Below are 13,160 nucleotides of genomic sequence, written 5' to 3'. Positions count from 1 at the left end.
TGCAAGTGGGAATGTAAAACAGCACAGCCACCATGGAAAACGGTATAGTGGTTCATCAAAAAATTAAAGCTAGAATTCCACTTCTAGGTACATACCCAAAAGAACTGAAAATAGAGACTTGGACAGACATTTGTTCACCAATGTTTACAGAAGCACTATGCACAACAGCCAAGATGAAAACACAAATGTCCATCAACAGATGAATGGATAAACTAAATATGTATGGTACATACATAATGAATGGAATATTATTTAGCCTTAAAAAGGAATGAAATTCTAGGGGGGCCTGGGTGGCTCAGTCGCTGGGCCTCTGCCTTTGGCTCAGGTCACGATCCCAGAGTCCTGGGATCAAACCCCACGTCAGGCTCCCTGCTCTGCAGGAGGCCTGCTTCTCCCTCTCCCACTCCCCTGCTTGTGTTCCCTCTCTCACTGTCTCTCTCTCTAATAAATAAAATCTTAAAAAAAAAAGGAATGAAATTCTGATACATGCTACAAAATGGGTGAACCTTGAGAACATTATGCTAAATAATGAAATAAGCCAAACACAAAAGGACAAATATTGTGCAATTCCATTTATAAAGAAGTATCTAGAATAGTTAAAATCGGAGACAGAAAGTGAAAAGGTAGTTACCAGGGGATTAGGGGAGAGGGGAATGAAACTTACTGTTTAATGGGTACAGTTTCAGTTTGAGATGACAAAAAAGTTCTGGAGTTGGACAGAGGTAACGGATGCACAATGATGCAGAATATTGGGAGATACAGGGATTCTTTGGGAGGTAAAGGAAATGTTCCAGAATTTGACAGCAATGATGGTTGCACAACACTGAATATATTTAATGTACTTAATGCCACTGAATTATACACTTTAAAGTGGTTAAAATGCTAAATTTTTTCTTTTATTGCAACTAAAAAATAACAAAAGAAATATACAAACAACAAGGTTGGTAACAGTAATATTTGTCCATTACCATTCTCCCTTCCAGCACAAGAAAAATGTCTTAAAATCTGTTTCGAAAGTTCATAGGTATGCATGTATAAGCTATCTCCGTATCTGCCATATTTGTTATCAGGGAAATATATCTCTGTGATTTATTAATTATCTTCTTGTCTTGTGTTATTTATTTTTAGTCTAAAAGCACTTAAGGGCAGAGCTTAAATTTTTCTGGTTTAATTAGGCTCAGTACCAACAGTACCTACTTGGGCAAATAAACACTATTCAGAATTGGTATGAAAATGTCAACCTTGGGCGCCTGGGTGGCTCAGTTGGTTAAGCGACTGCCTTCAGCTCAGGTCATGATCCTGGAGTCCCAGGATCGAGTCCCACATTGGGCTCCCTGCTCAGCAGGGGGTCTGCTTCTCCCTCTGCCCTCTTCCCTCTTGTGCTCTCTGTCTCTCATTCTCTCTCTCTCAAATAAATAAATAAAATCTTTAAAAAAAAAAAGAAAATGTCAACCTTTCCCGGGTGCCTGGGTGGCTCAGTCGGTTAAGCGGCTACCTTCAGCTCAGGTCATGATTGCAGGGTCCTGGGATTGAGCCCTGCATCAGGTTCCCTACTCAGCAAGGAACCTGCTTCTCCCTCTGCCTCTATCTGCTACTTCCCCTGCTTGTGTTCTATCTCTGTCAAATAAATCTTTAAAAAAAAAATGTCAACCTTTCCAAAACATTTAAGAAACCATGAAGGGGGCACCTGGGTGGCTCATTCGGTTAAGTGTTTGACTTCGGTCACAATCTCAGGATCCTAGAATCAAACCCCACATCAGGGCCCATGCTCAGCAGGGAGTCAGCTTCTCCCTCCCCCTCTCCCTCTGTCCCTCCCCCTACTTGTGCTCTCTCTCTCTCTTTCTCAAATAAATATTTTTTAAAAAATGAAGACTTCCTGAAACCAATACTATACTGTATGTTAACTAGAATTTAAATAAAAATTTGAAAAGAAAGAAAAAGACACAATGGAGGACTAAAAACATTCCAGTCTATTTTTTTAAATATAAAAGTATACATGCTCTAATGGAGGTAAGAAATTACAAATTTGTAATAAAGCAGCAATATTTGAATAAGGTCAGCATTCTGCCTTATTATGTTTAAATAGCGGTCTCTGTGTAATACTCTAAATAAAAATTACATTGCAATAAAGGTCACCATGTTCATGTGGGCCTAATTACTAAAACCTTCAAGAAATGTTTCATCTCATCTCATACACTGATTTCTGCTTTAGTAAATACAGCTCATTCCAATGATATACCACACCCCACCCAAAGACAGTCTGCAAATGGAGACAAGAGGTAAACAATGTGGCAACAGCAAGAAAGCAAAGCAAAAAGTTTTATTCCTGTTTTAAGGAGTTATAAGAAAAGGGTCTTTAGGTGAGAACTGTGGTTCTATTTCTCTGCAGAAAAATAAATACAAATTTAAGACATTTAGATTTTGGAGACAAAAAACAGCACCTGTTTCCACAATTCATCCTTCAAGTTAGGCAGGTAACCCTAGCTCCCATCCAGAATAATTAGGTTATTGTTTAGAATTCAGATGTCAGAGACAAATCATGGAATACACTAGTAAGTGGGTGGCAGTATTCAGGAACACAAGTCATTTAAATTTTTTTAATATCTACTGGAATGGGGATGAAGGAGGAAGAAGTTCCCAAAAGTCATCCTTTCCTGACTTTAAATTCCATTTTTTATCCAAGTTCATTCTACCCGATTCAAGTACTAAACTACTGTGTTCTAATACCATATATGTCATTAGTACTCAGCTGGTACTTAGCATCTGCTACTATACTTTTAGGGGGAATGGGAATTGAACATATATGTCTATATACTCCTAAATATATTCCTTGTCTAAAGGACTGTTCTATCTTCTCAGTATTTCCAATGATTGGCATAGAGTAAACTCAAATGTAACCCCATGCTCAAAATATTCAAAGGCTCCCCATGCTGGGGCGCCTGAGTCATTCAGTCGTTAAGCGCCTGCCTTCGGCTCAGGTCATGATCCCAGGGCCCTGGGATCGAGCCCCGCATAGGGCTCCCTGCTCAGCGGGGAGCCTGCTTCTCCCTCTCCCACTCCCCCTGCTTGTGTTCCCTCTCTCGCTGTCTCTCTCTCTCTCTGTCAAATAAATAAATAAAATCTTTTAAAAAAAAGCTCCCTATGTTTATAAAGTCTGAAATTCCTAAGCATAGCATTCGAAGCTCTCTGCAAGATAATTCACACATGACTTTCCAATCGTACCACAACTCAGCTCAAAGAAGGTTCCCTTCCCCTCTTCTGAATTTTGTTTTACTTCTCTTATAATAAGCAACACACTATGCTTAGAGTTCCCTGTTTAAAACTCAGAGTACTCTCTACTGGAGTGTAAGCTCCTCAAAGGAGGAAACTGGTCAGGGTTCATCTTTTTCCCATGTGGGAAATAACATATTGCCTTGTACAGAGGAATAATAAAGGCTTATTAAAATGAAGATAATGTCTGCTCAGGCATTCCTTAAAAGAAGAGTGATTTGTTGAGTATTAAAAAAAACAACCCTGGGAAAAAAAACCCACAAAACAACCCTGAAGTCATTTAGTACCCTCCAATATCTTCTCTTCGGTGTCTAAACTGAGATATTCAGTAAGCTGTGTTGGATGCATGATAGTCAGCCTTTGAAAGAAATGTATTATTTCATATACTTAACAAGTAACAGGTGCAGTCACTTTAACATGAAACATTCACTCTTTTTTTTAGTGCTTCTATTTATTTTTTTATTTATATATATATATATTTTAAAGATTTTATTTATTTGACAGACACAGCTAGAGAGGGAACACAAGCAGGGGGAGTGGGAGAGGGAGAAGCAGGCTCCCGGCTGAGCAGGTAGCCCGATGTGGGGCTCGATCCCAGGACTCTGGGATCATGACCTGAGCTGAAGGCAGACACTTAACGACTGAGCCACCCAGGCACCCCGAAACATTCACTCTTGATTCTCTACTTTTAGCAGACACTTAGAATATACTATGAAAATTCATAAATAGGGTGTTTTGTGGTTTTGAATGTTGGGGATACGTATATGAAGAAGGGGAAAAGCAAAAAAAAAAAAAAAAAAACCACCAATAAGAGGTGGGCAAATTCTTCCCAACTCTATAGAAATTAACCAAACCTAGCTTCAAATACCTAAATTAAATGGCAGAGAATGAGCTGATTGATAATCTTAGTATTAAAAGAAAATACATTTTAAAATATAGTAAAAGCAAAGATATCATATGCCTCCTGATAAAATGTGCTGAGAAAGGGGCGCCTGGGTGGCTCAGTCATTAAGCATCTGCCTTTGGCTCCAGTCATGATCCTGGGGTCCTGGGATCAAGAGCCCCGCATCAGGCTCCCTGCTCAGCGGGAAGCCTGCTTCTCCCTTTCCCACTCCCTTCGCTTGTGTTCCCTCTCTCGCTGTCTCTCTCTCTCTCTGTCAAATAAATAAAATCTTTAAAAAAATAAAAATAAAAAATAAAATAAAATGTGCTGAGAAAGACACAACATCACTTCATAGTATTTCTAGCAAAATACGTGATCACAAGGAAATATCAGACAAACCCAAATTAACTATCCTGTTCTTCAAAAATATGTAAGGGGAAAAAAAAAAAAAAGCACGGTACAGTGCTCAAGAGTAAAGAAGATTAAAGAGACATGACAATCAATTGCAATGCATGCTCCAAAACTGGATGCTAGACCAGAAAAAATTTTTTTTCTTTCACTATAAAGGACATTATGAAGCAACTGGCAAAACATGAATAAGGTCTGTAGATTAGGAACAGTATTGTATGGGGGCGCCTGGCTGGCTCAGTCAGTGGAGCATGCGACTCTTGATCTCAGGGTTGTGAGTTAAAGCCCCACATTGAGTGTAGAGATTGCTTAAAAATAAAATCCTAAGGGGGCGCCTGGGTGGCTCAGTCCTTAAGCATCTGCCTTCGGCTCAGGTCATGATCTCAGGGTTCTGGGATCAAGCCCCGCATCGGGGTCCTGGGATCAAGCCCCGCATTGGGCTCCCTGCTCAGCGGGAAGCCTGCTTCTCCCTCTCCCACTCCCCCTGCTTGTGTTCCCTCTCTCACTGTGTCTCTGTCAAACAAACAAACAAACAAACAAATAAATAAATAAATAATAAAATAAAATAAAATCTTAGGGCGCCTGAGTGGCTCAGTCTGATAAGCATCTGCCCTCAGCTCAGGTCATGATATCGGGGTCCTGGGATCCCGCTTCAGGCTCCCTGCTCAATGGTGAGGCTGCTTCTCCGTCTCCCTCTGCCCCTGCCCCCCTCTCGTGCGTACATGTGTGCACGCACTCTCTCTCTCAAATAAATAAAATCTTTTAAAAAAATCTTTTAATTAAAGAAACAGTGGGGCGCCTGGGTGGCTCAGTCGGTTAAGCGGCTGCCTTTGGCTCAGGTCATGATCCCAGGGTCCTGGGATCGAGCCCCACATCGGGCTCTCTGCTCTGCAGGGAGTCTGCTTCTCCCTCTGCCTCTGCTGCTCCCCCTGCTTGTGCTCTCTCCCTCCCTCTCTCTCAAATAAACAAATAAAATCTTAAAAAAAAGAAACAGTATCAATGTTAATTTCTAATTTTGCTAACTATACTCAGGCTACATAAGAGAATATTCCTATTTTGGGGAAATACATATTGAAGTATTCAGGGGTAAAGGAGCATCATGTCTGCAATTTACTCTCAAATGGCTCAAAAATCATACAGACAGAATGATAAAGCAAATGTAAAAAATTACTATTTGCTGAATCTGGGTGGAGGGCCTATGACAATCTGCATACTATTTTTGCAAATTAAGTCTGAATTTGTATTTTTTAACTTTTTATTTTGAAATATAGTAAAAAGCAGATGATTATTTATTTCCTTGAAGGTAGATCAATTCATCTCCCAAGGGTACAGTTATTAAAAACATATTTAAAAATCATTCAATAAAATATTGCATGAGATCAATGAGACGTTGACAAGAAAGTTGTTTTAAGTAAATGTCTTTGATCTCTGGGTATTTTTAAAATGTTATCTATAAAAACACCAAATGTCTTTTATGGGAGTAGGACTAAGTTACTAGCCAAAATGTGTATTAACACAGATTTTTTTGAAGTATAACATAAGCTCCATGGGGACAAAGCTTTAATTTGTCTTGTTCACCTAAGCAATACTTTGAACAGTTCTTGGCACATGGCAATAGTAATGAGAAATAACTAGTATTTGAGTAATTAGTATGTCCCAGACACTAATCTGTGTCCTTTAACTCATTTAATCTTCACATAGTCCAAGAAATATTTGGTGAATGAATTAGTACTTTTTGCAGGATGACAATTACAGTCAGTTCTGAAATCACATGAGTTCCTAAAAATCACCAGGTTATGCAAAATTGTGCAATGAACACCAAAGGATTCATAGGGAAAATGGGGTTAGAACTACAACACTCAAAAAACTTCATCAGTGACACATTTTTTAAAAAGACAGAAACCTAATAAAAATGATAGCACAATTTTACAGTTTATACATGAGGTGATTAAAAAATACACAAACACAACAATAAATACAGCACTTTACCTTGAAAAAGACCTGAAGTTTGCTTGTGGAAGTACATCAGAAGGGCTGCAGCTCATGAATTACTGTGAAATGATATGGAAGGAGGGTTATCTGAAATCGGATGGAAAACTGTAACAACAGACGTGGATGGGAGTGGCTTACAATGCAAGGGGTGTACTGAGCTAGCCAACAGATGTTTGAGGTGTGAGCTGTGTGCATGTATATGCATGATTTAATGCAGTTCAGTTCAGCTGGGTGTAGCTTCCTGTTTCCACCCAGGGAAAACTTTCTATAAAGGACCAGATAGTAAATATTTTAGGCTTTGTGGGCAGTTAGGTCTTTGTTACAACTATTCAACTCTGAGATTGTGGTACAAAAGCAGCCACAGACAATATAGACAAATGGGCTTGGGTGTGTTCCAACAGAACTTTATTTACAAAAACAGGCCACTGGTTGGTGGTCATAATTTGCTGATCCCTGACCTTGCAGACAAAATCCTGCATAAGAAAATGCAAATTTTGTCTTATGCTCAAATTGTTCCCTGATGTATCAATCTTGTTGGGACAAATATGCATATTCAAAACAAGCATTATAGCAGAACTAGGTTTGGAATGCTATCATATAAATCAAAAAACAGTTAAGATAATTCAAATAAGCAAAATAACAAATCTAGTATTACATGAAAATAAATTACTTTGATTTTGGACTTTATAAATCAGTGATTATCCAAAAGTCAACTGACCACTTCAAATGACCAAAATAAAAACAACTAAGGATAGATTTTGAACAATCATAGTCAATCAAAATCCGTGCATTAAATTTTACACAATCTTTAAGAAAAGTGGAAAATATTTTTGACAGTTCTTCTGAACTGAAATTATCAGGCTCATTTACAAAGGGGACATATGGCTTTTTCAAGATCATCAAGCCACAAAAGGTAACATACAAACTGCACTAGAAGATGAATAAGTTCTGGACATCTAATACATAGCATGGTGACTATAGTTAACTATACTCTATTACATGAAAGTTGGTAGAGAGTAATTTTAAAATGTTCTCACCATAAGAACAAAAAAATGGTTATGTGAGGTGAGGGATGTGTTAACTAACCTTATCGTGGTAAACATTTCAAAATATATACATATATCAAATCATCACATTGTACATCTTAAACTTACACAGTGTAGTATGTCAACTATATATCAATAAAGCTGGGGAAAAAAACATACTACTTGCACAATAGTTATACAATATTTGTCCAGGAACTGAGTTAAAAATTCTAAGTTGACCTGCTTCCCAAGAGAAAACACTAATATATACCACAATCCTTTGCTCAAGCTGCTATATCTCACATCTGGACTCTCCTCCAATTTTCTTTGTCAAAACCGTACCTATCCTCCAAGGGCCTTCCCTGGACCCCATCAGAAATACCTTCCTACTCTGAATTTAGTTTTTACCTACTGCAGCATTTACTACTTTATATCCTGCTTCAAAATTATTTGTGTACATGTCTATAATTTCCTCTGCCATACGGAAAATAAGACTAATCTTTAGCCATACTAATCCCAATGCATGGGCAGCCCTTTTTCACAGTCAACCCTCAATTGCTAACTCATCTTCAAGACCCAATACAGATACCATCTCCTCTGTAAAACTTTTCTAGACGTCCCCCAAATTAGGCTTTCCTTCATTTCTGGTACCCAGTAAAACCAATATACCTCTATTTTAGCACTGTTTCATACCTGCTTATGTACTTAATATCTCCCTCACTAGGTTAAGAATGCCTTAAGGAGGTGAGAATTTTGTATTAAACTTTGTATACCATAGCACAGTGCCTGGCCCCTAGTTGATACTCAAGTATTTGATCAACTAATAAAGCATTCTCCTAAAATATGAAGTGCAGGATATAAACACATGAACACCACTGCCATACCAATAATTTCTTAAACAATACTGTATATAACAGTCAACAAGAAAGCTGGACTATAGATACCAAGAATGGCTACTTCAAGCCAAAACTGAAAGACAAAGTCTCAAGAAACAGGATCTCAAAATAGTGACTATAGCACACAATCACAGAACCTTTTCCCAGGGCAAAAAGCACAATTGGCCAGAATAAAGGTCTTTTCGTAAGTATCATCCCTAAACATAAAAGGGCAGAAATCGGGACGCCTGGGTGGCTCAGTCGGTTAAGCATCTGCCTTTGGCTCAGGTCATGATCCCAGGGTCCTGGGATCGAGCCCCGCACAGGGCTCCATGCTCAGCGGGGAGCCTGCTTCTCCCTCTGCCTGCTGCTCCCCCTGCTTGTGCTCTGTCTCTGTCTCTCTGACAAATAAATAAATAAAACCTTTAAAAAAAAAGGCAGAAATGGGAGAAATAGGGCACCTGAGTGGCACAGTAGGTTGAGCATCCGACTCCTGGTTTCAGCTCAGGTTGTGATCTCAGGGTGGTGAGATGGAGCCCCACATTGGGCCCTGTGCTCAGCACAGAGTCTGCTTGAAACTCTCTCTCCCTCTCCCTCTCCCCACTGCACTCTCTCACTCTCTAAAATAAATAAATAAATAAATAAATAAATCTTTAAATAAAAAAGGGTAGAAATATAATATCCTGGATATAATAATCTTTCAAAATAGAACATATCCTGAGCCACAATATTAACAAACTACTCAACAAAGTGTTTCCTTTCCAATGTTTGCACAAATACGTGTACATTGATGACAGATGATATCATCAACAAAACACCTGTATCCTAACCATGTAAGTTTAAAAAAAAAAAAAAGATATGCATACGTGGCTAAAGAAACTTCCCTTCAGCACTACCTTTCTTCCTACCCCCAAAGTAAAACCAAAAAATGATCAACATTCACATAAGCAGAATTATTTTTTTATTTTTTTAAAACTCTACGCCCAATGTGGGGCTCAAACTCACAGCCCTAAGATCAAGAGTCACCTACTCTACCGACTGAGCCAACCAGGTGCCCCCATTTTTTTTAATAACCTTATAGAACATCAAGTACAGGTTCATTTTGCAAATGATAAAGCAGAAGCCTGGAAAGGATAAATCGGTCCAAGGTCCTACAATCAGTTAAGCAACAGAGCTATACCTAGAAAACCCTGGTTTGTCTCAGAGTTCAGTGTTCATTCCTCTTACACCAGCAGTTCTCACACTTTTAATCTCAGGACCTCTTTACACTCTTAAAACAGTTAAGAATTAGCAAACATCACAAAGAGCTTCAGTTTATTGCCTTTTAAGAACCACTGTTATAACCATGTTACTTCCTCCAGAACTGCAGGCTTTATCAATATCTATTAAACTTACTCCCATTTTACAGATGGAGAAACGGAGAATGATACCTTGCATGTCAGCTATCAAGCCAATCACAAGACAAACATTAGCATACAGGTACAGAGAAATCCTACTTAGATGCTCCTTTTACTGTCCTACTATATTCAACATTCCTAAGAGAAGATCTAAACATCATTTTCCAGTGGCTTAAACCATTTGAACAGCTTTTGCCAATGTGCAAGAGAACATTCAAGTTCTGGAGGAAAGGACTTCATGTAAACCTAAGATTTGTCTGATATAATCCATAAATTTATTCAGACTCCAAGAGTGAAACAGACACATACACACAATTTCTTACAGAAAAAATTATTTCACACACCTGTATCTATACAGAAATTTCTTTAAGTACTACATGTATCTTATCTCTAGAAATATAATATATAACTGAAAGCTTATGGTCAACTATACCAAGGGTTGCCAATGAGAACTGGTATGATCAAAATTAAAGTCACAAAGGTCTTTCTTTTCACCCAATTAGCAACATAAACAACTGGTATTTAAATGCTTTCAAAACCCTTTATAAAAATTGCAGGTACTCCCCCTCCACAGCCTGGCTTAATACTTTCCACTCGGTGGGAATGCAAATATTTCACAGATAACATTTTTCAAAATTAGGTTAGTAGGCAATGATTGTGACTTACTACCCTAACAGATACTTTCTAAGACATTTTCTCAGCATCTCTCCATTTAGATAACTTCTGCCTTTTAAAATTTAAGACCATGGAGCACCTGACTGTCTCAGTCGACAAGAGCACATGACTCTTGATCTCAGGGTTATCAGTTTAAGCCCTACACCGGGCACAGAGCTTACTTAAAAACAAATAAATAAATTAAAAAATAAAATTTAAGACCAATAACAAGTTATGCTGCTGTCAGTTTTCAAGTAATCAGCTGCCATAATGATTAGAATGACAAGTCGGGGAGCCTGGGTAGCTCAGCAGTTAAGTGTCTGCCTTTGGCTCAGGTCATGATCTTGGGGTCCTGGGATCAAGCCCTGCGTCAGGCTCCCTGCTTTAGTGGGGAGCCTACATCTCCCTCTCCCTCTGTTCCTCCCCCCTGCTCGTGCTCTCTCTATCCCAAATAAATAAGTAAAATCTTAAAAAAAGAATGACAAGTCCCATCAAATCTCTGACCTTTATACAAAAAAAGTTTATCTGTCAATCATAATGATATTTCAAGAAACAAGCCAATCTTATTTAAAACAAAATACAAAACAAAACAAAATCTTTTAAAGACTGAGCCACTCATTTTTCAGTGTATGATTTAGCCAGGTCATCAGTTTATTTCCCCCCCTTCTTGCCTTTTGGCTATTTTTTCACCACAGAATCATAGAAAATATCTTTTTTTATAAACATTAGTAAAAATCAGAACTATTCTTTGTTCCTATTTTTAAGTGCTCAAAGTTCTGATACAAAAAAATCTGTAACTATTGTGTAAAATAAAATTAATGATAATGTATAGAATTGCTCTATTATTTCTACCTCACATTAGGAGAGAATCAAGAGTGATTCAGTATTGTGGGTTCTACTCATTCAAGCATTACCTGTCAGATTATCCTTGACTATGATTATGACTTGAGATGAATGACACTTCAGCCTGAGACAGTTCTGAACACCCACTTGGTGCTCCTTCACAGTAAATAATTAGGGAGCATCATACATTTTTAAATTAACATTTATATATGTGGTTCTTTACAAGGGGTTTTTCATGCAGCTTAAGTCTCTCCTGGAATTAAGTGTTTCAGTTTTTCTCATCATCTCATCTGTACATAAAAGGCAAAATACTGTAAAAGCTACAAGCTCTAAGACCTACCACAAATAACCACAATGGTAGCTAACACAAACTTCTTCCACTGTAATACTTGGGCTAAATTAAAATGATCATAATCACATTAGACATGGCAGCTCAAGGAGGCATTAGTGCCTTGTGGTTAAGAACATAAGTTCTGGAGTCAAAACTGGGTTCAATTCCAGCTCTACCAGTTACAAGCTCTATAGCTCTAGTCAAGCTCTTTGATCTCCCTATGCCTCAGTTTCCTCCTCAGCTGTAAAATGAGGAACACTAAGTACCTACCCCATAGGGCTGTTTTGAGAATTAAGATTATACAGGTGAAAGTCAACAATAAGCACTTTTCAAGACCAATACAAAAAAACTGACCTTGGCATAAAATGAATGAAGTCTCCTTTTTGTGAGACTTTCAGTAAAATCTAGAGGTTATATTTACCTGTAAGGTACACCCTTCATGTAAACGAACATGAGCACCTAATAACCAGCCAACAAGTTGTACTGGGTACCTCTTACATGCCCAATACCCTATAAATAAAGGTTTACTGTAGCTGGACCAATTAACATAAATTCAGAAACCGAGACTACAATCTTTACATAGCTAAGGATCTATAATCTAAGAATTAAAGTGGTTTTTTTTCCCTCAAGGAAAGGAAATGATCGATCTACTGCTTATTAATGTAGAAAAATAGGCATAATAGGTATCACAGGCTCATTCCCAAACTCTACATGCTAGGTAAAGTGCTCTAAAAGCGTCAACCATCATTAATACTTACTCAAAGGCACATTTTGCCAACTACCAATGCAATTCTGATCCATGCTCCCTGTAGTTTTCTTTATTTTGCCACTAGGCGCCAAGGATACATTTCAGAGCAGAGAAATTACTTAATTCACAAGGGATGAAAAGTCAGATGTCAAACAGCCTGAAAAGCAAGCCAGCCACCTGTGTAAAAGTAGTATACATTTCATATTAACAACCCATATTTTTAGACACTATCAAGAGGCAAATCAGAAGCACAAGAGAAAAACAACCTCAACCTAATAAACGTGCTTGATTGGGAAGAGGAGGCCTACCAGGCACAGCTTCCCTTGCAATAAATCTTACTTCCCATCGACCCACATTAACCTGCTCCTCATCCCTCGCGGAATAAATTTTTTAAAAGTAGGGTCTAATTACTTTTGCTCGAAATTTGCCCAGAAAGTGGAGAAACATTTGAGGTCTGCCTTACCAACCCATTAAAGCTTGACTTCACAAGAAGTATACTGCGTTAGTACCCCCTTGCCTAGGGATAAATCCAAGGATACCCTTCAGGATCTGGAGTAGAGAAGGAATGTAAAAACCGAGCAAGACCCACCCGTTCACCCCCCAAAAAAGAGCTTGTCCCCAGGAGCTGCAGAAAAATAAAATCCGCAAAGCTGGGGTATTTCCCGTCTCCTGCTATCCAAACGCCACTAACTCGTCCCAGGATCTCACATCCTCCCGCCCGCCCCTCCCCCTCT

General features: G+C 38.5%; 1 protein-coding gene across 4 annotated transcripts in view; it reads right to left on the bottom strand.

Moving 5' to 3' along the window:
* The window catches only part of ATRX (ATRX chromatin remodeler), a 269,137-nt gene that overhangs the window by 255,454 nt on the left and 523 nt on the right, over positions 1 to 13,160 (bottom strand). For all 4 annotated transcript variants that reach the window (XM_081808623.1, XM_081808624.1, XM_081808625.1 and 1 more), the window contains exon 2: positions 6,551 to 6,612. In XM_081808623.1, the coding sequence (XP_081664749.1) occupies positions 6,551 to 6,587 (37 nt within the window). In that variant the 5' untranslated portion in view covers positions 6,588 to 6,612. The remainder of the gene's footprint in view (positions 1 to 6,550; positions 6,613 to 13,160) is intronic.

The sequence above is a fragment of the Leptonychotes weddellii genome, chromosome X (genome assembly GCF_054177405.1).
Source record: "Leptonychotes weddellii isolate Sample4059 chromosome X, ASM5417740v2, whole genome shotgun sequence".
Taxonomy (NCBI): Eukaryota; Metazoa; Chordata; class Mammalia; order Carnivora; family Phocidae; genus Leptonychotes; species Leptonychotes weddellii.
This window is presented reverse-complemented; position numbering and strand designations above follow the sequence as displayed.